This window comes from Siniperca chuatsi, linkage group LG18 (assembly GCF_020085105.1).
Source record: "Siniperca chuatsi isolate FFG_IHB_CAS linkage group LG18, ASM2008510v1, whole genome shotgun sequence".
Lineage (NCBI taxonomy): Eukaryota > Metazoa > Chordata > Actinopteri > Centrarchiformes > Sinipercidae > Siniperca > Siniperca chuatsi.
Window position 1 is genome coordinate 13,536,412 of NC_058059.1, and position 25,325 is coordinate 13,561,736.

The 25,325-nt window shown below is 39.1% G+C and overlaps 1 protein-coding gene across 5 annotated transcripts; it reads left to right on the plus strand.

Moving 5' to 3' along the window:
- On the plus strand, nt 1–25,132 carry LOC122865874 (lysine-specific demethylase 2B). 5 transcript variants are annotated; one of them, XM_044174855.1, is made up of 21 exons: nt 1–291; nt 861–1,005; nt 1,167–1,245; nt 1,423–1,469; nt 2,497–2,675; nt 2,814–2,920; nt 5,136–5,229; nt 5,454–5,607; nt 5,786–5,901; nt 6,940–7,066; nt 7,696–8,102; nt 8,210–8,296; nt 14,173–14,403; nt 16,074–16,217; nt 17,188–17,274; nt 17,375–17,710; nt 18,474–19,549; nt 19,634–19,797; nt 20,762–20,923; nt 21,921–22,162; nt 23,000–25,132. In XM_044174855.1, exons 1-21 carry the CDS (start codon nt 247–249, stop codon nt 23,027–23,029), a joined length of 4,059 nt encoding a protein of 1,352 aa, XP_044030790.1. In that variant the 5' UTR covers nt 1–246; the 3' UTR covers nt 23,030–25,132. The 5 variants fall into 5 exon arrangements, with proteins under 5 accessions (XP_044030790.1, XP_044030785.1, XP_044030788.1 ...); XM_044174850.1 differs by having other exon boundaries at nt 21,921–22,139; XM_044174853.1 differs by having other exon boundaries at nt 18,477–19,549; nt 21,921–22,139.
- Nucleotides 25,133–25,325: the final 193 nt, after the last annotated feature.

The following is a 25,325-nucleotide window of genomic DNA, read 5'->3' on the forward strand; positions in this document are numbered from 1 at the left end:
TCGACCACAAACAGTGACTGGTCTGGTGGGATTAATGTGTCTTCCTTGTGAAAGCAGTTGAAAAGCAGTGAACTAACATGCCGTGACGTCGGCCAACAATGTTTTGGTTCCTGGCGATGACGTAATACACAAAAACATGGTTCCCTTGTTTTGAACCTGAAAAGCGTGCTAAGTGTTTCTTTAACTTCACTACGCATGAAGAGGCTATTCCGAAACTGAATGACTGGAAAACATTCATAAGAGACGATGGCTCAGGCCGTGGAAACGTCTGCTGAATCTGGACGCAGGCTGGTGTGTACCATCGGCCGTGTTAACGTTAGCTTATGAAGCGAGATTGGCTGCGAGCTAATTAGTTAGCTAAGCTAACGTTTGCAACTGTAAACGTTGGGGTATTCGTCAAGTCACTTAAGATGTTCAAGTTAGAGGCCATGAGGAAAAACGATATATTTTATAACTTATCTTGTATTTGTAACAGTTCACCGAGCGTACGGTAGTTAAAGCCAGATAAACCATCATCTATGTTAGATCAGTGAAATCCTACAAATATTTGACATTTATCGTTATGGAATAACGTACCAACAGCTGCCTTTTCCCAGGACATGTGTGTCGTTTAATGGTTATTGTGTTTGACGTCACATTTAAGAAATGCTACTAGCCTATAGTAACGTACTATCAAAAAACTGAATATGACCCCTCAGTCCAGTTTCAAAGTTAGGAATAAAATAAATGTTCAGTCATTTCACATCAGTCTTACTGGCTGTTTGTGGAGAGAGAGAGGGGCCGTTATGACAGAAAGAAAGAGTTTGCTTTCCAGGCGTGTTGCAGTTTTGTCATGTAAATCATCTCGTTTTCAATGGCAGCGCTCCATCTGCCGGAGGATGTACGACGAAAACGAGGATTTGTCTGATGTCGAAGAAATCGCAAACATCAGAGGTTTCAGTGTGGAGGAAAAGCTTGTCAGTGACAGTTACAGCGCAAAATTTGTCCACTTGATGGAGGGTAAAGGTAAAGTAACACATGGCACATCACATTGCCTTTTGATTAGCCATTGTTTGTTATTATATATTTTGATTTGTTTTTGACTGGCAAGATGCATGTCTTTACCACAATAAATGTGTTCTCCTATAAATACCATGTGTCCATAACACACACTCACTGTCTTTCAGACTTCTCTTATGAATATGTGCAAAGGGAGGCTCTCAGGATCCCACTCATTTTTAAAGAGAAAGATGGACTAGGGATCAGGTGAGAAACCATTTCTGTGAATTCACCAGTTTACAGATAGTTTTTAAGAATAATCTTTGACAGAGCTCATGGTGTTGATTGAACCCACTGTATATATATTGTATATATGTTTTTAACCATTTGGCAACACGTAATAGATTAACTGAGTGACATCCATCCCTCTCTTAAATTTGATAGAATGCCTGATCCAGAATTTACAGTCAGTGAAATTAAAGGCTTGGTCGGTAAGTGTAATGCTAAACACACACACACACACACACACACACACACACACCAAAATCTATGCATATATGTTTACTAATGTAGCAATTAGAGTGACATCTAGAAGGGGAGGGGGGTCAGTGAGTTTCAGCTTTTGGGAAATTCAAAACATTTTAACTATGAAGTCATGCCAGATAAGAAATCTCTGAAATAAAAAAGTTGTGTGAGGCTGGAGTAATCCCCCTGATTGGAGCCACCCTCCCAAAAATGATCTGAGGTGTCCAAAAGTATCATATAGTCTCATCCATGGCCATATTTACTTCCACAGCACAGTTTGTGGAAGGTACAAAGAAACATTTTCAAACTACCCCAACTATGACGGATTCTGTAGTGCGGTTGGGATAGTGAGTTCAAAAAATGTCCTGTTTTTCCAGTAAAGAACCAGTCTTTTGCACTGTTGTAAAATGTTATGTATTGCCAAAAATAATCAGGTTATGTATATAATTTACAAGAAGAACACACACGTCTATCAATCTGTCATTTTGTCTCCCTGTCATTCAGCATTTTTATATGTATGATGGATGATTATAGTATGTGTGTGTGTCCATGTTTACTTTCTCATATTGTGGGCTATTCTATGTACTCCTTTAAAAACTAAATATGTTTCCATCCATTATCTTGCACTTTTTATCCATCATTACTATGTAAAAAAAAAACATATGATCAGACAGTTTTCCAATTGCAATTTTCTAATGTTGCATTAAAATTCAACTGTGTCAAGTGAAGCATGAAAGACAAAAAAAAAAATTCAAAATATGATTGGGGTGTAGTTGCTCCATCTAGTGGGGAAGATGGTGAATTACATGCACCAGCTTGGAGCTATTTGTTCATAATGAAATCTATCAAATGTCAACAATACGCTGTATAAATCTCACAATAGCATGCTAGATTGTTATTTAGACAAGCTTACAGACAGATTGTATTTCAAGTTAATGATAGTGGAAGTGCTCATAGGTTAATTTCCACTTGTGTCCTGGTTGTTGCTTGCAGGCAGTCGTCGGTCTGTGGATGTTATGGACGTGAGCACTCAGAAAGGCTCTGAAATGAGCATGGCTCAGTTTGTGCGTTATTATGAGACACCAGAGGAAGAGCGGGACAAACTCTTCAATGTCATCAGCTTAGAGTTCAGCCACACTAAGCTGGAGAACCTCATCAAGCGGCCCACAGTGGTAATATTACATGACACTCTCTGTATGATGTTATGAAGGGTTTCATGGAGGTCACAAATCTGGTACCGCATTCAAAGAAAGTATGACTAACAGCGCTGTGATTGATGGCTAAAAGTGCAGTTTTGGTCACTCTCACAGGTGGATCAAGTCGACTGGGTGGACAATATGTGGCCTCCTGATTTGAAACATAGCCAAACAGAAGCCACCAATGTAATCTCAGAGATGAAGTACCCTAAAGTGCAAAGGTATGACTTTACAGGATTGTGTTTCTGTTTTCACAAAAATTTCTCTTGAACTGTATAAAAATGCAACGTGTAGAGCACGATATAGAAAATATTTGGAGAAAATTACTGCTTCCTTGGCAGTAAATACAATTTCTCCTCCCATCTGAATGTCTCACGTGTCGCTCCATCATTGTAGAGTGCTGCATACTGTCGGTTATGCATCTTCTGTACCTGCTCTTGATTGTTGCTAGGCAGCAGAGGTTTCCACAGTGGAGGATGGTTTTATAACAGCTGTAGTGTGACTGCACTGACACCTCTCAGCCAATCAGCTGTCAGCCTTTGTACATTCTATAATTAAGAGTCAAAACCAATTGTGCCTTTCCTTTTAACCTCAGTTGCTCATATTTCCTCCCACCACACATAGACTCTACTATCCCCACTGTCCGCCCCTCTGTCCCTCTGTTGAGTTATATTTATTAATTTTAATTATGTTTGAATGAATCATGCTCATAGTTAGAGGAGTGCTGGTGGTAGGATTGGGTTGCACATAATGGAATAAATAAATAATCAGTTTTTCCAGTAACATATCGTGTTCATTATGCTTTCAGCCAATACAGATACAAACCATTTTCATTTCAGTGTCACCTCTAGTGGTTAGTTTAGCTGTTGTTATGCTGTTACAGTGATGCTTGGTGTCCGTGCGGACATGATGCTGAAACCAGTACTTAATTAGTGTGTGCTCTGTTTCATCACTAAAAAATGACGCTGTTTCCAAGTGTCTGAATTCACCATGCACAAATCACTTCTGCTTAACTCTGGAAAACGCTTACTTTGTTGTAACATTTCAAACATCTTTACTCGTGCAATTTTTCCATAAGCAGGCTGATCTTTGAAGGCTTCCCTGTAAATTGCTACCCATCTCAGTGTTGCCTGAAAAATTCCATGCTGTCTTTCAGTCTCTGTTGGCATGTAATTACTGCATCACAGAGACACAAAATATTGGGTATGATTTTGATATATTGATGTATTTTACAGCTTTGTTTATTTTCAGAGTAACCCTTGCTTATTTGTCTTTTTACTAGTGTACCAATTGTGTTCATTTAAAAAAAGTCATGTAGGGGTTAAATAATTTGTTGTAATTATTATAGAGCTGTAATTAACTGTTCATTAATTAATTATTTGATTAAAAGAAAATTAATTGCCAACTAGTTTGATAATCAATCAGTACATTTTTTAAGTAAGAATAACAAACATACTGTAGTTCCAGCTTCTCAAATGAGTGGATTTGCTGCTTTTCTTTGTCTTTGAAAACAGAATATCTTTTGGTTTTGGACTGTTGCTCGGAACCAAACAAGCAATGTGAAAATGTCATTTTGGACTTTGGGAAATTGTGATGGACATGTTTTCACTATTTTCTGACCAACTGATCATCAAATTAATTGACAATGAAAATAATTGTTAGTTGCAGCCCTAAATTATTATTTGTCTTTGGTTCATTGTTTTCTCTCATGCAAGCAAAATGACACTACCTGACTTCAAGGTGTAAGGTGCTCAGTTTTCATCATTGCTTTAGTCAGAGTCATTTGTTGCCCCAGCTGTGGTCACATTTATAGCTCGGTAGAGTATAAACTAGATAGCCTTAGAAGTGATGATATTGAAGATGTTTTAAATTAGAAAACTCATTCGAATTAGCAGTCAAAATGTTCAAAAATTCTGGGCGGCTAGCTGTTCTGTGTGTTTGACTGGCAGTTCATCTGGCAGGAAAAAGAGATACAAAGTAAAGAAACGGGCTAACTAGCTCTCCATTTGTTTCAAGAAACTGCCACATCATCTCTCTGTGGGATGCACGACATAATACCGTGTATAGATTTCCTTGGTAATGTGTTTTGTTTTGTTCTGTATACACCTCGTTGGTTAGATTCTTTTCAGATAAATAGCGCTGCTCCCATCTAGCTGATTTAGTGAATCATTTATGCCTCGGAGTGCTAATCAGTCTTCAATTAATTTCCAGAGGAGAGATGTCTTATTGTGAACATTTTTTTGTGCTGTAGTGCTCTTGTGGTGTTTTCTATTGGTAGCTGTTGTTTTCAGCAAAACACATCTGAGATTACTGCTGCCTTCTAATTGGTTGAGCTGTGCTTTTTATGAATGTCAGTCTGTTATACTTGTACATCCTCACTATCTACTTGTCTACAATGTGATTCTACAATTATATTGTTATCTCTTCCTGCTGTAGGTATTGTTTGATGAGTGTGAAGGGCTGCTACACGGACTTCCACATTGATTTTGGAGGAACTTCTGTTTGGTATCACGTATTCAAGGGACAGAAAGTAAGTTTATTCTAGTCTTTTTATAACATATCTGATATTCTGTGCTATAAATCTTCTTTTATTAGTATTCCTTTCATTGAACATTAAGGGGAGAAATTAAGTAAATGAATGACTTGTAGTAAAAACCTTAAATGTTGCTAACAGTTTCAGAGTTGCTATTTCACCTAACCTGGCCATGACTGTACAGTATAACCTCTAAATATAAAATCTCTGCTTCTCCTCAGGTGTTTTGGCTTGTGCCTCCAACCCCTCATAACCTTGCCCTTTATGAGGACTGGGTCCTGTCAGGCAAGCAGAGTGATATCTTCCTGGGAGACCGAGCTGATGGATGCCAGAGAGTGGAGCTTAAGCAAGGATACACCTTCTTCATCCCATCTGGTGTGTTGGCATGGTTGTTTTAAAGTAGCCAGCAGGAAAAGATTAGCTGCCACTTCAATGAACAGTAATGTTACGCTTTACCTGACTATTATACAGTATATTCAGCTATATGAGTTTGCATGAATCCTCTTTATGTTCCTTATCTTTTTATTCTACGTGTTTTTTTTTTGTAACTAAGGGTGGATTCATGCTGTCTACACTCCCGAGGACACACTCGTGTTTGGAGGCAACATTCTGCACAGCTTCAACATTCCTATGCAGCTTACCATTTATGAGATAGAGAATAGGACTAAGGTAGGAGTCTGCACTCTCCAACGTGTGGCTGAACTCTGACCTGCACTGCAATACAGTAAACTCGACCTGGGATTAATTCATTTCTTGGAGAACCAGGGGAAGGTGAAGAGTTCAGCTGCAAGAGACAGGAGAATGAGAGATTTGGTGGAGGAGGAATTGGTTGAGATTGACAGAGAAATAAGGGAAAAGAGTCAAAGGGCAAAATATTTGGGGGGTGGAAATGACAATGAACATAAATGTAAACCTTAGGAAGATATGTGGGAGCCCAAAAGCAATACCTATTTGTGTGTTGTAAGATGTTGGTAGCTTGAGAAGGAAAGCTTGAGAGGCACTGGCCATGCATGTTGGTGATTATACATCAAAGAAAGGTACAGGTTTCAATGTATATATGTATATATTGTAAATATATTTTTGAAATGGGGAAAAAAAAAACTCGCGTCCATACTGGAGAAAGCAATATCACTTCATGTGTAGATTCTGGATTTGATTTCTTTTTCTTCGGAAGTAAATAATTCTTCTTTTAAGATATCAGTGTCCATATTACAAAACTCTTGGGTCATATTTTTGCAAAAAGTAAAAATAGCTGTATTATTTCAAAATAATAATAATCACATCTTGTAGAACTTAAGCCTAGTGAGATCATAGCTTGTTCCTGAAAAAGTGTGCATGCTTGTTTGTGTTCGTGAGAAGACAGTGTCTGGAGTGCTAGAACACAACATATTGCTACGAGTAATAATCTCTTAGCCTTGTCATCTCTTTACACTGCTGTTGCTGCCAGAGATACGTGTCCTGTCTCAGGTCTCTGTCACACTCATGCACACGTGTAGAAACACAGACAATACTTTGGTTAAGTGTATTATGGGCAAGAAATCAGGCTTTGCTTATATAAATCTAATCTATTAACCCCCCTCTGATTAAGAAAAGTGAAGTTTTTGATTACATGGCATTTAAATCAACAAGAACTTGATAACCTGAGTGCATGTAAATAATAGCTGTTTTTCAAAGTCACACTGATGCTAGTTTCGTCCCTGTGTTCAGGTTCATTCCAAGTTCCGTTTCCCCTTCTACTGTGAGATATGCTGGTACGTCCTGGAGAGATACCTGCACTGCCTGACCAAACGGTCCTACTTTTCTCAGGAGATCCGCAAAGAGCCTGTAGTAATGGGTGAGTGAAATTAAGTAATGCAGCTGTATTGTAATATCTTCTTGTGTGTCCCTGGATACTGTACTTGTACTGCAGTTGTAATTAGCTCTCTCAAGTTATTAAATCTCTTATTAAATGTATTAATGAATAACTTTTCTGATCTCCATCTGTCCTGCTGTATTCTAACAGGCTCATAGCTTTATTTCACTTGTGAAGATTCAATTTGAAGGGGTGGGGTACAGACCGTGGAGTTTTTTTTGCCCATGTATAGTTAGGAAATAGGTTTCTTTGGGGTTGTTTCTGCCAGAGGACACAAGAACAGAGCCTGTTTTAAAGTCTGGCTAACACTTGTTAAGCTATGAACATACCCACAAATGTAGGAATATCCCCTCAGGTGCTCCTAAAGTATTTAAAAAAAATCTTTTCATTACTACACAAACACAAGAGGGGGCATTATGGGTTACCTGCTGTGTTTGCAATCAGACATGTCATGCATGGTGTTTCAGTGCCATGCTTGATCATTCTTTGCTCTTGCCAGACGTATTATATCTGCAGCTGATGGCACTTTTCCAATACAAAGAAAAATACAATGTGAACAGACATGATAAGTCATTTGATGTAGCTATTTTTCTCTCATTTTATCCCTTCAGACAATGAGACAAAGGCAAACACAGAGAGCCCCTCTTCTGACTCAAGGAGCCAGGACATGAATGAGGACTCATGTGAGACTCAGGTCAGGGATGACCAGGGTGAAAAATCAGAGAGAGTTGCCCAGGATGGCCCCTGCTCTCCTGACAACCGGAGGGGCCAACACCTCAAAGCTGTTTTATCTGTTGACTCTGAGGACAGCTGTAATCTTGGCTCCACCTCTCTAGATTTCCCCCAAACCCCCTCTGACTCTCCAGCCTCGGAGTCTCAGAATAAATGGACGCATTTGACTGAGTTTGAACTGAGCGGACTCAGGACGCTGGTTGAGAAGCTGGAGTCACTCCCTGAAAATAAGAAATGTGTTCCAGAGGGAATAGAGAACCCACAAGCCCTGCTGGAGGACATGAAGGTAAGAAACAAAAAGACAACACAGAAACAGGTTTGCACAATATATACCATTCAATAGACATGACAGAGTTCTCTTTTACTTTTTGTTTGTTCTCTGTGGCTGTGTAGGTTGTCTTAAAAGAACATGCCGATGACGACCCCAAATTAGCGATCACTGGAGTTCCTGTGGTGTACTGGCCTAAGAAAACTATAAAGGTAAGAATATTTCAGCTGCAGTGTGAGACTTTCTTATTGCTTTTGCACCAAACATTGTTCTTTATCTGTATTTGGGGCTTTCAAATGAAGTTGATTGACACTTGATACACACTTGGTTTTGAGTTGATCCCTTAATACAATGGAAAAATCATCAAGTGAGCACAAGTGACGGACAGAGCTTTGATCCCATGCACCTGTCGATTATGTTTGTGGTGCAAGAACATTTCTGAACTTTTCATCTGAAAGGTTAGCTTTGTGAAATTTTCTTTGAACTGTCTACAACATAAATTGAGCCAAGTATTTTTACTTTTATGGATGTATATTGAGAAGATGGCCTTTGTAGTTCAGTGTAAGACTGCAGTTTATTTTTGGTGATTTTTGGTGAGTGGTGATGATACAGCCACAGCCCGCTGATGACTCTGGTTATTGACAGCTCAAAATCAGTAATGGTATGAAACTTTAATGTCATACTGTTAGAATACAATTAAAATGCATTTGATAAATTTGACCTACTGTCAAAGAAAGGTCTGCTTTTCAATATCAGTGCTGAATTTGAATTAAATTAGGTTTAGAAAAACTGTATTATCAGTAGTGGAGTAGTACTACTTTAGTAGTGTGCTATTATCTTTACTATAGGGCAGTTTTTATTTAAGTGCCACCAGATTGATCTGTATTTTAAATTTTTGATCATCACAAAGAAATTCTTAGAAATGGGCAGTGTGTACATCTAAATTGTATTGTTTACACTTCCATTCTCTGTTTACCTTTCAAGGGCAGAGCATTTTCTCTTCTCCTCTTGTCCTCTCGTCAGTTTCAGTCCCTTATTGCACTCCTTCCCTAGAGCAGTAGACGTACTTATTTGCATAATTTTGACTTCAAAGGGGGTAGTATTGCCTAATCAAGCAAATAATGAGTTTTTTAAAAACGTATTTTTGCTTCCCTACATACGCATACTTCTATTAAGTGTATTTTGCTGTCATTAATACACTTCAGTAAGCGCTAATGGGTCACAAAACAAGCTTTTAACGGAACCGTTTTCTGTTGATCATTATTTTATCACTGTAGATGACATAAAACAATGTTTATTATGAACAGAAACTTTATGACACATTTTTCACACCAACTGCGCACCTCACTGTTTCACTGCTTACATTTTTGTTGTTACACTTCAGGCTTACTTGGGACTCAAATTGCTATCAAAATTTTGATACTAACAGGTATGAATATGTACAGAAATGTACAGGCATTGTGTTTACTTAAGTACTACTTATGCGCGTGCCTTTTGGGCATCAGTATGCTCTACAAAATCCCTCTTTAGACAAAGTCCATGTGAAACTGTGATATTGAAAGACTTTTAAATAGTTGTAAACATTTACACGCTTGAAGTGCCTTTGATGTCTACATCTTTTGATATCATCTTTGATTTCATCATGCCTTGAGCTGAGCAGGAGGCCCTAAGAAAGGAAGCCCTTTTACATGAATTGGCTAAATGTAAAAAGAAAAAAATAATTACCTCTTCCATTTTCCCTAATACCTAGTGTGAAAAGGTCAAAACACTTATTAATGAAATGCTACACACATGTACAGTGTTAATTTTCAGTGCTCTCTTTCTTGCATGGCATTATAATATTAAATTGTGGAGAATTGGTTAGACAATTGTGGTAAAAAATACAGTATGTGCTCAGAGATGTTAGCCAAAATGAGATAAAATGTACATTTTAATTAGTAAAATGTGTTTGCATGTAATGACTCTATTTAAGTTAACTGAATATGTGTTTTACATTTTATATATTGTACGTGCTTTTAAATTTTCTATTGATAATTAATTGTCCAAACAAATGCTTGAAGTGCCTAACAGGCGGGTGTTGGAGGAGGATGGGATGTGTTGTATATGAATGTATGGAAGTGATTTCTACTGGTTTCATGGATCCTCTGGATCACCCCCACCCGTGCCCCCAAAGGCCAGCTGCTGGTTGTTGGGCCTCTTTGTGTTTGTCTTTTGTAATGAGATGCCATCTGGCTCTATTGGCTGTGCAGAGCCTGCTCTCCTCTCCCTGTGATACTCATCATGAATATGACAACACTTTCTCTGCATTGTCTCTCCTCATTGGATAGAGGCAGACTCCCCCAGTACATATTCTGATGCACAGCGGCCTCCCATTGGCCCTGTGCTTCCCAACACCCCTCCTCTTTCTCAGGGAGTCGATCCATATTAATGAGGCAGGCTTGTCTGTGTTTCCTACATCTGCTTGTGGTATTGTGGAGCTTTGGAGCAGGAGGGAGGGCTGTAGGCCAGACAGCGGTAGCAGGAGTAGAAGGAGGAGGAGACTGCAGCCATGTCAGTTTGCTGTGAGCTGGACGGTGTGTGAAATCCAGTCATGGCCATGTCGCTGAGCGCTGATGATGAGGACTACGACTCAGACTCTGAGCAGGTTAGCACACCAAACCCTTGCAGGCAGGCATAGTGAGGCCACCAGAGGAATGCTTGTGCCAGACAGAGCAGTGTGCAGCATCACAGGGCAGCGAGGAAATGGAGCTACCTGGAGAGAAATGCATTGATTCAGTCTGCCTTCTGTGCTTGCTCTTTGATTTTTGCCCTTTGTTTTTTTGATAGGTTTGCTGTTTGTGTGTGTGTGTGTGCATGCATGTGTGTTTTTGTCAGGTAAAACCAGCAATAGGAGAAGGCTGTGTTTATATAGCTCAGAGCCTCAGGGCTGCTATTGGTTGTTTCAAAGCAGAGGAATGGGAATTCACATAGATGCAGAAGATGAGTCTTTCATGATGTGATTATAAAAGCGTCAGATACGTATGTTAGAATATATGTGACACAGAAAAGGTTAATGTGCCAGTATGTGATGATGAAAGGAATTTTTAATATTGTTCAGTGTTAGTGGCTGGGAGATCTAAAATGAGACTTGCTTACACAGCAAGAAATGTGTTTCGTTAATTTAATTTAAAAACTCTGAACCACGTCCCCTTACATTAATTCTGTGGCCACATTTGGATATGAAAAACATTGACTGCAGATGACTGACTCCATTTTGCTCTTTTGAAAAATATCATAAAACATTTTCAGTTCTGTTTCTTCCAGTCATGTAAATGCACCTGTTCTTGGTGTCACAGTTCAACTACATGAGCAATAAATGAGATATGCCAGAATAACCTGCTTATACAGTATATTCTCAACATATCCAAAGCATGCTCTGCATACACTGTAAGGAGTTTCCTACTAACTGATTGACACTGTTGCTGTTGTTCAGTCCACAGTGCTCAGTTTCTGAGTAACTATACACTCCAGAGGTTTCATTAGAGTTGGTGTGTAACACTTGTTCCACTTTCCTTTTGTCATATGTAGATATCTGGGCTGAACACTACATACTGTTTGCTAGAGCAATTACAGCTTTTTAGCTTTACAACATATGCTACCTCGAAAGCTTAACGGGAAAGTAATCCCCCCAGGAACTTGTGAACCCAATTTTTTGCCAAGTCAGTTGTTTCCACAAATATGATCAGACAAGGTAAAAAGAAATCATGAATTTTGGTCAATAATTATAAAAAAAGTCATAAAAATGGGACAGTGTATATATATCTATTTATGTCTGTGTAGACTTTGGACACCACAGTGTTGTGTGTATTGCTGTTGCAACCAGCTATCTGATTTTTTGATAAAACAATATGTCCTGTTGTTTCTGCAGTCTGTTCTCAGTACGCGCTGATAACACGCCATGTGTTTAAGGTGATGTTAAGTACATCCACAGTAATTGATTTCCACTGTTCTCCAGAGTAGCTCAAGAGGTTTCAAGGCTGTATCAATGCACTGAATTAGAATTGAATTAGTCTGCTAATATTTCCTAGCTGAATGAGCTTTGAAGAGCCAGGAAATGACTAGTTGGTTACTTGTACTGTCCTTAAACAGGTAGAAAGAGGACACAAACTAAAGACTGAACTGCCACCAGTGACATATTTTCTGGTCATATCTTAGATATCGTTGCAAAAAAACACTCCTGAGGCAGAGAGTAGTTACTAAGATTGAGAGGCAGCTGATTTCTTTGGCAGTGTTGTTGTCAACCTCTCCTGTCATTTAATTCTGAGCATTAGAGGGATATCTACTTTAGAGATCACTCACTTAGCAGACAGAGGGGGGGTTTAGAGGGGATTTAGGGGAAAATATGGACAGCTTTCTGAAGTATCTTTTTTATTTGCCTTCTACACCTGCAGTTTAAGTTACAGGTGTAATCAGACAGTAATAAAGACAGTACACACTGCAGTGTCTGAATACGTGTTGTTTAATGCGATCTGACATTGACAGATTGATCATAACTCTGACCTGTTGTCTCATGCTTGTAAGACCTGGCTGGTTTACAGATCATGGTGCTTAAGCTACAGCACTGTGTCTTTTTCTGGGATATTTGGTCTCATTTCAGTGTTCTTCTGGAACAGACCTCCTTTCTGTAATCCCCACGAATACCCCCAGAACGATCCTGTGTAGATTGTACAAGCCCCCCCCCCATATCTCACTCTAATCCTGTCTGGTAACCACATATCTGACTGTCTATGCCAGTCTATTTCATGGCATTTGTTTGAATAAATTATTGTAATATGCCTAAGATTGAGCCTGCTTTCGTTTTTCTGTTAGAGTCTCATTACAGTTCTTATTGGTTACAAGTCTGTGTGTCATAGACTGTTCTGTTAGGGAATGGGACGTGGCTGTTGCTATGCTGACGCTAGGAAAATCTGCACTGCCGATGTAACTAAAGAAATCCGATCTTCATTTCCAAGAGCTGCAGTCTTTTGCCCTCCTCTTTGTGTATTTCATCTCACACATTGCCACATATTTTCTCACGTTGCACGGTTGGCAGCCTTTTCACATGTGGTTTTCATGTTAAAAATACATTGTTGTGGTTGTGTTCTGAGCCTGAGAAGGAGCAGAATATACAACACAAGAACAATAACGATGGAGATCAAAGGCATCTCATCTCCATTACCCAGTTCTATTAAATAGAGCACATTTAATATATACTGTTATAAATCAGTCTAACACAGAATAATGGGTCCAAGTGATCCATGTGTGAAATGTAGCCATAAGTGCAGTTTCTCTTTGAAGTAGAAACATGCAAGCAAGTGAAGTGCTAAATTTGGAAGATGCCTTCAGGGACATTCTTGATATGTTTGTTTTCTCCTGGATCCTGTGCTTTAACAGCCATGAAAAATGTGTGTTTATACACAGCATGTTTAAATCAGATTTGTGTTTGTGCATATGTGTCTATGCATATATGGATGCAGGTGCTGTTTCTTTTTGGCATGAGTCTGTGTTTGGAACTATTGACCCAGACTTACAAAGAGCAAAGACTGGATTAGGCAGTACCGCCTACATCCACCATAACACAGACCCCTGTTGAATTTAACAGAATGTTTAGGATGTTTTCTTATTACATAACATTGTAAGTGCTTATTATTCAGCCATACCACCATTATTAAATGAAATGCAATGTAATTCAGAACATTAGATTGAGGTCATGCCTTCCTTTTATTTAAATCTGAAATTTTGGTTAAAAGAATCACTGAATTGAATCACACAAATTGATAATATGCAATAGTTTGTTGATCATTTAGTATCTAGTGAGATAATGATTCTAAAGCATCTGCAGGCTTAAAAATCTTCTTTGTGAAAGTTAATAATGCAAGCTTGCTGCATTTGACACAGCACATACTACAAATTTGCTTCACAGAATTACTACTGTATATGAATGCACTTATATTTGTCATAATTGACTACTGACTATTCTAACTAATCTGACCTTTAGATGCCTGTTTGTGAAATATTTGTTGGCTTATCATTTCAGGCACTTGACACTGTATCCTCTTTATCCTTTTAGCCCCGGCCTCCCAACCGGCCGAAACCTAAGATGGCAGCTTCTCCTGCATCAGCAGTCAAGCTGTCAGCTAGTCGGGGAACATCTGGTGCCAGGAGGAGAAGGACGCGCTGTCGGAAGTGTGAGGCATGCCTGCGGACAGAGTGTGGAGAGTGCCACTTCTGTAAAGACATGAAGAAGTTTGGTGGGCCGGGCCGTATGAAACAGTCCTGCATCATGAGGCAGTGCATTGCAGTAAGTTAATTTTCTTATGATACACACATGATGTTAAAAGGAGTAGGTTGACATTTTGGGAAATGCGCTTATTTGCTTTTTTGCCGAGAGTTAGATTAGAAGATCATAACTATTTTCATGTTTGTATGCTAAATATTAAGCTACAGCCAGCAGGCGATTAGCTTAGCTTAGCATAAAGACTGAAACCAGGGGAACAGATAGCCTGGCTCTGTCCAAACAAAATCAGTCTACCAGCACCTCTAAAGCTCACCAATTAACACGTTAAATGACTGGAAATCACCGGAAATTATTTTCTGATATCTGGTGATATCTTGGAGTCTTGTCATCACCATGAGGTGGCCAGTCAACCATCAAAGACTTGTTTTTAAATTTTGGTTTTTGTACAGATTAAACAAATGAAATGTGATGCATTAGTGAGCTTTAGAGGTACTGATAGGTGTTTTTTTTAAGCTTTAGACAGAGTCTGGGTAGCTCTTTCCCCCTGCTTCTAGTATTTATACTAAGGTAAGCTAACCGCTTGCTCGCTCTAGTTTCATATTTAGCGTACAGACATGAGAGTGATATCTTATCTTCTAAGCGTATTTCCCTAAATCTCAAACTATTCCTTAGGTCCAGTGTGTAGGATTTAGTGGCATCTAGCGGTGAAATTGCAGTTTGCAACCATTTGAATATCGCTTGCATCACCCTCCCCTTCCAAGCGTGTCGGAGAAACTACGGTGGCTGCAAAAAATGCGAACAGCCCTATTTAATTTTTACAACTTGATTTTGGGTGTGTCCATGTGGTTGTGAGGTTGTTGCTAGGGTGTTCAACATGGTTGCTAAGGCAGTACAAGTTGATTGTTTGGGTGCTTCCAGGTGGTTGCTATGGTAGTGACACGATAGACACAATGTAATGCTAATTTTGCAAGTAGTAGTAGCAGAAGAAGTAATAGCAGCTGTAGCAGTAGTCACAGAGGGCCATGGAGAGAAAGACAAAGACTGAAATGTTTCAGCACCATGGACAGAGACATTTAGAGCGACTGGGTTTGATTGTTTCTGTAACATACAGTATATAGACAATGAGAACGATTCAGTTTGAATGACTGACCACTATAAACAAGAGAGTGAGGAAGACTTGGCATCTGTCCCAATATCCCACACTTGCGGTCTTAAGCTCTTTAGCAACTGTGTCCCACTTTTAAGATATGCTGCTATGTTTAACCCACTCTTAATGTTCACTTACCCTAGTAATGCTTCAGAGCAGTACTCAGAGCTAAGTATATGCCACAGTTCATCACAGTCTGCTGTGCCACATCAGCCCATTTGTTGGTGGTAATGCAACTAGCTTGTTTGCTAACTCACAATAATCAACAAACAAGTTGGATGTTGTTAAGTTCATGACATTGAATTCAGTGTATATAATCAAATGCAAATCAAATAAAATTTTCAATATAAATTATGGTGTCAGACGATAAAATACAAGGCTTTTCAGTGATTTTGAAAGAGCAACAATGATTAAAACAATTAAAGAAAACAGTACCAACAAAATATATCTTATACTTCTGTATAAACTGGCTCCTACATTGATGTAAAATATGGGACTAGAATTAAGTGGACTCTGGATTCTAAGAAAAGAGGATATTAATTAGATACAGTGGCCTTATCATCAAGCTTCTGTTTTTTTCCTCCAGCCTGTTCTGCCCCACACAGCAGTGTGTCTTGTCTGTGGAGAGGCAGGGAAAGAGGACACAGTGGAGGATGAGGAAGAGAAGTTTAATCTTATGCTCATGGAGTGCTCCATCTGCAATGAGATTGTTCATCCTAACTGTCTTAAGGTAAATTACTCAATATCAGTATGTACTGAACATTGTCACCAGGAACTATATTCTTAGAATGATTGAGCTATTGTAACCATGCATAGTTGCCATTCGCTATTTAATAGTCTGGGCCAGATTTACTAGGAAGCAGCACTGTGCAAATGTGCAAGTTTGTGGCTGCAATATTTGTGTATTGAGCGCCTGATTTACTAAGACAGCAGCTCTTTACGCAGTCAGTTCTTGGACTGCGCCTTGTACTGAACTTCCAGACGCACTCTGCGTGGAAGGAGAGCTTGTAGTCGCAGTTCACAGGTGGGATTTCTATGAGATCACTAAGCTCAGAAAAGAAATGATAACATATTGATCTTGATTACAAAATATTTACTTTGGCCAACTCCACCTGAGAAAAACTTTTACTATTACTCAAAACACTACTCATAAAAAAATTATAAAGAGAGAGAGACGGACAGGTGGAGGTGAAGATGGGGTTGATATAGATGTTAAATAATGCTGAGATAAATGCAGCCAAGTGTACACTTAAATGTCTTAACAAAACAAAAGAAAGGTTATTTGCAGCCTGTAGTGATTTTACAGTGATTTTTTTTTTCAATGATGGTGAGCTTAATTTTTGTTTCTAATAATGAGTTTTTTAGTTATATATAAGCCTATATTTAATTTACATTTCTTTTCCCACTACAACCTTCCTTGTGGCACTTGTAAATCCCATCTATCCTGTGTTTACGTCTCCTTTTCAGAGGCGTTTTCCTGCAAAACTGACAGTCGCAAATAGCTTGACCTCAGTAAATCCAGCAGAGTACATAATCAACCTCTGTTAACATGTCTCCTCCTGTTATTTGCATGATCCTCCCTTAAATGCATATGCAATGAGAATGCGATTTGTTTGGGGCAGAATGCGTCACATCTGCGCCTGAAAAACAGGCACAAAAGCCTTAGTAAATCTTGCCCTCTATGTGCTCCTTTTGTTCAGGTAAAAGATTCAAACGGAGTTGTCAATGATGAGTTGCCAAACTGCTGGGAGTGCCCAAAGTGCAACCATGCAGGGAAAACAGGGAAAGTAAGTATCTGTATGGACTGCATCATGAAATGATTAAACAGTTCTCAGAATCTCAGAACCAGAGAAATAAAGTTGTGCTCTCTTTTTTTCTAACCTTTTGGCCTCAAAGCAAAAAAGGGGGCCAGGGTTTAAGTACGCGTCAAACCTTCCTGGCTCCTTACTGAAAGAACCACGGTTAAACCGGGATTCAAAAGAGGAGCCTGACCCGCCAATGGTGGCTACAGCAACTGTTACTGCTTTGACTACCACATCTGCTGTGAAGAGAAAGGCAGAGCGGGAAGAATGCCCTAAGAGGAAAGAGGAAGAGCCTCCAAAGAAACGTCCCCCATTGCTGTCTCTGGATGGTATGCCCCGGCCCAGGCTTGAGGACAACCCACTAAGGAAAAAGAGGAAACTTTTTGACACCAATGATGAACCTGTCATTGTGAAAAAGAAGGTAAGACCCTTATCTATTTGTAAACTTATCAGTTATACTGAATACAGTAAAGTCATAAATGAGATGAGATTAATTAAATCACTGATACAGTTGGAAAGGTTAATTTAAGATTTGTAGACCAGAAATAGCTGATTGAATCAAAACTGATGCTGAGATTTTTTACATTTTTATTTGAGTTAATTGTTCTTCAGCACTAAGCTAGTGTTTCAGTTTTGGCTGCATTATGGAGAAGAGATTCGTCTAATTGAAAAAATAATCTCACGACGAGGTCCATTTAGTAGCTCTTCTAGAACTTTCAATATCACAAGCTCTTCACGTGGCTTTAAACTTAAACTTTGTGCTCATATTCATTTCCATGAAACTGTACTGTACCAACTCCATTTGCTGATGCAAGATTCATGTTTTTTTTTACCTGGCTTTATTACACTGCGTCATGCTGTGTGTACTTTTCAAAGGAAGAACATGCATATATTACATGAATATTACAAAGGGGGAAGATATAGAAGAGCTGAGAACAGAAGAATTGAAGTATATGAAAATGTGCAAATGTACTTTAAAGGAGTTTTTCAACTTTTGGGTCAAGACTTATATTGAATTGCAATATATCAGCATTTCATAAATCTATTTGGAGCTTCCTTAATTCTCTTGACAAGATAATATAACGTAAACTAGAATATGCAAAAATATTCTCAAATTCACACTGATAAACTGACAATTCTGACTACTTTAAAAAAACAATTATGTTCTTTCTATTCTTTCTTAGAAGAAGCTTTCAAAACTGGATGATCCCTTGACTCCGAAGCTCTTGCGGCAAATCAAGACAGAGGATGATCACGGTGATGAAGAAGACGACCAGGAGGATCATGACGAAGATGGGTTTTCCTTGGACAGGATTCATGTAAAGGAGAAAAACGAGTATGATGACGAGGACCAAGAAGAAGATGAGGAGGGAGAGGAAGAGGAGACAGTGACAAAGGAGAGAGACAGTGCAGAGGACAAAGTCAAGGTCCTGTTAAGTCCACTGCTAAGAACATCCGCAGCCAGAGAAAGTGACCAATCGTCCTCCAACTCTCCTAGAGCTGGACCAAGCAGCGAATCAGGAGACGCTCAGGAGAGGAGCTCTGCCCAGCTAAAGGCTCGCCATCAGCGTCGACGCCTCCCCAACAAAGAGCTGAGTAAAGAGTTCAACCAGGAGATTCCCAAGACAGAAGACTGTGTGTCCAACCAGAACCACGGCTCAGTGAAGACGGAGGACAGCCCAGCCAATCACAATCGACGACCTCTGAAGAATGAGGACTCTGTGACCAATCAGAACCGTAAACCACTAAAAACAGAGGACTCAACCACTAATCAGAGCCGCAGGGCCCTTAAAATGGAGGAAGGTCTGGCCAATCAAAACAGACGGCCACTGAAAATGGAGGACAGCCTGGCCAATCAAAACCACAGGCCTGTAAAACCCGAGCCTGAGAACGAAGTAGACGACCAAAAGCCTAGATGGCCTCTTAATAACGGCAGCGGCGACCTGGGCGACTGGCTGCGACACAAGGGGAGAGAGGTGAACGAGACACCGCGTGGTTACTCACCACTCAGCTGGAACAGAAGCACACCGATCACATCAATATGCCCCCGCCCACTCCCGTGTCGGTCGCCACCAAAATGTATCCAAATGGAGCGCCATGTGATCCGGCCCCCTCCCATCAGCCCCCCGCCCGACAGACTGCCGCTGAATGATGGTGAAGCACACGTGATGCGAAGAGAGATGTGGATGACAGTATTCAGTCACCTGACTCACAGAGATCTTTGCGTCTGTATGCGTGTCTGCAGGACCTGGAACAGATGGTGAGTACGAGTGTAGTCTTCCCATGTCTTCCACACTTCATCATACAGCGGCCGTATGTAAATATCACCTGTGTGTCTCACCAGGTGCTGTGACAAGAGGCTTTGGAAGCACATCAATCTAAACCGCTGTAAGTCCATCACACCTCTCATGCTGAGCGGTATCATCCGGAGACAGCCAGCAGCTCTGGACCTCAGCTGGACCAATATCTCCAAGAAACAGCTCAGCTGGCTCATCAACAGACTACCAGGTAAATACATTCAACCAGCAACACACTGCACTCTGTTATAATGGCAATAATGATGAGATGAGGTACATTTTTGGCGGGAAATGTGCTCTTGTGGACAATGTTGCTGCGTTAGTTTCATCTGATGGCCTTTTGTGAGAGATCACTTTGAAATTTAGTTAATCTCACTACATAATTATTCTAATGATAACCTTGGTTGAAAGGGTAAACTGTTATGAAAAAAATAAATGGAATGAACTGAAGGTTTTATTAAAGGAAAACTTCCTACTCAGTGGATTATTTTCAAATGTTCGGCTGTTAATTCTAGTGGTTCTGAAAAAAAATTTCTTGACATGTTAATTGTAGAGATATGGGAACACGGTCACTCACCTTGACACAACCTTACAATGGTATCCACAGTAATTTAACCTAATTAACCATGTATTTAACCATATTATGTAAAGGGAAACATTGAAGTTATCTAAACTTGTGTCTTATATTTTCCTGCAAAACTGCATGTACAGAAGGCAGTTAGATAATTGTTTCAGGTATGGATTAAAAAAGTGTGTTTATGTAGTTTGGGCAGTTTTTAACAAGTTACAATTCCCATATGTTCCCATATGGCTCCTCCATCTGGATAATTATATCCCCAGAGGTTCCTGAATTTAGATGGTTTACTTTAGTTGCCTTTCTTTGTTACTTATAAATGTCTTTGCTGGATCATTCAGCTAATTAGATAAGAATACTCGCTGCTTATGTGTTGGTTTATTTTGTGACCTCAGATTAACTAAAACTCCGGAGACGGAAAAACTGAAAAATAGGTCACATTTCTTCAACAGACTGAAAGTGAGTCTGCAGTATATTTAGCTTGCCGTGTTGCTGCTTGTGGCCACGTAGAACAGATTTTGTAACATTTACAGAATATCGGTGTGTTGTGGCTTCATTCAAAAAGAGTCTAACATGAGTTATGTCCTTGCTGTCTCTGCAGGTCTGCGTGTGCTGCTGTTGTCAGGATGCTCCTGGGTGGCGGTCTCTGCTCTTTGCACCTCCAGCTGCCCTCTTCTGCGAACTCTGGATGTTCAGTGGGTTGAGGGACTGAAAGATGCCCAGATGAGGGACCTGCTGTCGCCTCCTACAGATAACAGGCCAGGTACCAACCTGCCATTCAGACACACACACACACACACACACACACACACACACACACACACACACACTGTCTAAACAATCTGAGGCTTTAGTGGCTGAATGAGTGAGCATGAACATGGAGTAATAGGAAATTAATGGAGTGAGTGCTTTCAGTGCTTTGTGGATCTTCAACTTAATTGTTGTCAAATCTAAACGTGTTTAAAGTGGCAGTGGCAAGATATCAATTCTGAGCTGTCAATGCATCAGCTGATAATCACATAAACTTAAAGAATAAGGCTGGTGATATTCTATATTTTTCTTATTGTCGATAAATCCCATGAAAAGACCAAAACCATTAATACACCAGTCTGTCTCCTAATGTTTTACAACTTCCCCAGCCTGTTAGTGGCACTCAGTCCCAAACCCAATGGTTCCTGCTGAAGACATAAATATTTAAAAATGGGTCTCAAATATACACTAGTGGTAGTTATAGTTTGTAGCAAACGTTACTCGAACAGGATTAAATAGTACATTTTTTTGGGACTATTTTCATTTGCGGATTAATACAAAATTGGTCCTCAAGTGATTATTTTCTGCAGCAGGACGGTGTATGTGGGATTTACTCAAAATAAACTACAGTGCCCATGTAATGAAGGAACATTTCACCCAGTGCAGCGGTGTGGCTCATTAATGTGTTTTTAATAGTTTTTGAACAACAATAGAGGTCTGTGGCACCGAGGAATAAGCTATATCAGGCTTTGGATACACAGATAATCCTTGTTAGAGGGATAATTTAATTGGTGCTTTTGGTCTTTTCATGGAATTTGTTGAACGTAAGGAAAATATAGAATATCACCAGATTTAACCTTTAATTTCAAATATACTGAAATAAACAACTACAAAATAGCACCTTTACCATGATTTTGTCTCAAACATCTGGCTTCTTTTACAAGGCTGATTCATATGCTCAGGGATATTTACTGTATACCTTCTCTACTTTTTTCTCCTTCCCTTTGTAGGTCAGTTAGACAACAGGAGTAAGCTGCGTAATGTGGAGGACCTGCGCCTGGCAGGCTTGGACATCACGGACACGTCTCTGCGCCTCATCATACGGTACATGCCCTCGTTGTCCAAACTGGACCTCAGCTACTGCAACCACGTCACAGACCAGTCTGTCAACATCCTGACTGCTGCGGGGACGACCACCAGAGACTCGCTCACTGACATCAACCTGTCAGGTAGGAGCCTGTCTTTGTTGGCTGTAAGTCTGCCTGCATTTGACTTGCCCCCCCTAATGGCCGAATTCTGAATTTATCAGATGTATTGTACTACTGCAGAACATTCTCCATAGTACATGCTGAGTTTTTACATTAATTTCCTACCTTCCAGACAGTGACTGGTTTTTCAGCCATCACAGGTCGAAAATCTACTTTCTGAGAGGCCTGAACTTGTGACAGATGTGCAATGCAGCACAGTTATCATTTCAAGTCATGTCATTGTCAAATGGTAAAGGAGCTGCCAACAGGAAATTATGGAAAAACTGCTCCAGTATGTCTGGAAGGTACCATAAGAAATACATGTAAACACCTACATTTTTATGTGGGAAAGTTTATGTGGCACACCTTAGTAAAACGAATGCAGTCTTAATACAACAATCCTGCAATAAATCCGACCTTCATGAGGGTTTTAAGTTTTTGTTGAAACAGTTTTAGAAAGGCTGTAATTTGTGGTGCTACTTGTTGTATCAGAGGCATGAAATTAAATAAAAATTGTGAAATCAATTTTTATAGAATTTTGTGCACAAATGCTAAAAATAATCAGATCTCATACCTCTTGTCTCTCTGGAATACCATTAAATGTTAAAAGCAGTGAATCAAAGGGCCATTATGGAAACAGCTGAAAGGCAAATGCAGTTTGGCTTTCTGTTGGGTGCTGCAGTCTCCACCGAAACACTGCTCACCATATTGAGGCCTTTTGGATTTCATGTCCTAGGATATTAAAAGGTTGATTAATCCATGTGTGTCATAGCTTATGTCAGTACAGGTGACCTGTTATGCATCATTTGTTCTTTTTCTTCTAATCCCGTTTCTCCCCACAGTCTGTAACAGGGTCACAGACCAGTCGCTGACCTATTTCAAACGCTGTGGAAGCATATGTCACATAGACCTGCGATACTGCAAACAGGTGACCAAGGAAGGATGCGACCAGTTCATTGCAGAAATGTCCGTCAGCGTGCAGTTTGAACTGATAGAAGAGAAACTGCTGCAAAAGATCAGTTAGGCAGAGGAGCAAGGAAGACTGTGTGACATTCACAAGTGGTAAAACTACTGTCCACATGGAGGCAGCAGATGACTGTGTGCTTGTGGAGAACGACGCTGTGTTTCATAAACATCTGCGGACCACTAAACAGACACAAAGACGGTGTCTGTTTCTGTAAAACTAATGTAAAGGGAAGCTGTGCTGCTAAGCCAGAATGTAAAAATGGAAATTTTGTTGTTGTTTGAACTTGTTTATAAGTAATTTATTTCTTTATATTGATTGTTTATGTATTGTATCATGATTATCTTATGGCGTTTATAGATTATTTTTTGTTCCAATGCAAAGTTTATTGCATTATAGAGTAATATTTTTGTATCAGAAAGTGTTTCATACATTTATGTGCAGTATTGATTGCACCACTGTACAGTATCATACCTTTGAAATTGATAATCAATCGGCATTACTGTTAAACTCTTTATTGTTGAGAGGCAAAGGTCTAATGATTTGTTGCCAAACTGTAGGGCGGTAGCTTGTGTTTGTGTGGGTATTTTTATTTTTTACTGTTTTTGATCGGACAAAGGTACTGTACATTTTTTTTCCATATAATGATACCATGTCAAAGTTTAAAATGTTATTTGCACTGATACAGTAAATATGAATACATGGATGTATTCACACATACACTATACAGTGTACAGTGTATAAAGCATATTTTTTCAACACTAAAATGTTCTGCTAATTCTACTAACAGCTTCTAGTTAACTGGGTTTGTATTAAGACATGCTCTCTGCCAGTCTCCATCACTCTTTAGTATTATTGGTGCTTTGTGAAAGGAAGCGTTTTAGCTCTGCATGCAGCAAAGAAATATGTTTAAACCACAGTCGATAGATTTAGTAACTGTTAAACAATGTAACCATCCGTTTATGCCTGTCATTAGCTGAACTCCATATGATTAATAAAATTAGACTCAGTGCTGAATCATGCAAGAAATAAAGAATCAACAAAGTCCAGGAATAGGATGTTAAATTTGCATAAATCTTATAGGTGAGACAGTTTTGTCCCATATGACAGAAGTGACGTGTAACTCGGGTGTAATCAGTCAAACAGGCTGAATGAAAAATGACAAAGGACGGTCTCTCTACTTTTTTTCACCCAAAATGGGATCGTTTATTCTGGGTATTTCAACATTCTCATGACCCCAGACCCCAGAAATTTTAGTTTAGCATAGTGATGTACTCTGTTTCCAAGGGCAGGGATGAATATATCTTTTATTTAAATCACCAAGTCAGTATCAGTAAATCCACGTCAATCTCCAGACATGAGCTTCTGACCACAAGGTTGAGGCCTGAATACACTATATACAGTGTTTTATTTAATAAAGTATGAGATAGGATCATAGTCCCTATATGCACCTGTCATTTAAAAATATCTTTTCTGAAAGATGTAAAAGAGAAAATGGATTTTGTTTGTTCTTCTTAATCAGAGATTCCACTGAAATAGACATTTATTAACACTGGTTGTTTTGTTTAAAATAATTTCTTAAAAGTTTTATTTTTTATGACTTTTGAGTTTAAACATCTAAAGATAAAGTACATTGCAACCTATGGCATCTGTCAGTAGCATTTTCAGAAGTATTGTTCTTACGCATTCATTCATCCTCATAATATAAAATATTTAAAATTTTGCTATTGGAACTTAGAACTCGGCTGTTTAATGATTTGATAGGTTGACGTTTTTCTTGAAAACTAAACTTTTTTAGAAATAAAGTCTTTGTGTAACTTTTGAATAGCACTTGATACAGTTCAGTGGATGGGTTTACATTTAAACTTTGTTTTTTTAATTAAACAACCATGTCTCCATGAAATATTTTAGTACATGACTGTAAATGTTTAATCTGTACATAATGTACATGTAAAGCCTCTAGGAAAAGTTAAGTCAACCTTTGAGATATTAAAGTCATTTTAAATACTGAGCTGTGTCTGCATTTGGTCCATTGGATTTATGAAGCATTTTGTAAAAATAATTAACATGATTATATGTTCAAACTGGAATACCGCTGTTATTAGATTTGTATTATTTATAAGTGAAAATTCACTGTATGCCAACCACTGTGCTGGCTGTAAGGGAACAAAATCAAGTTTAATGTAGGACTGATTACAAAATGA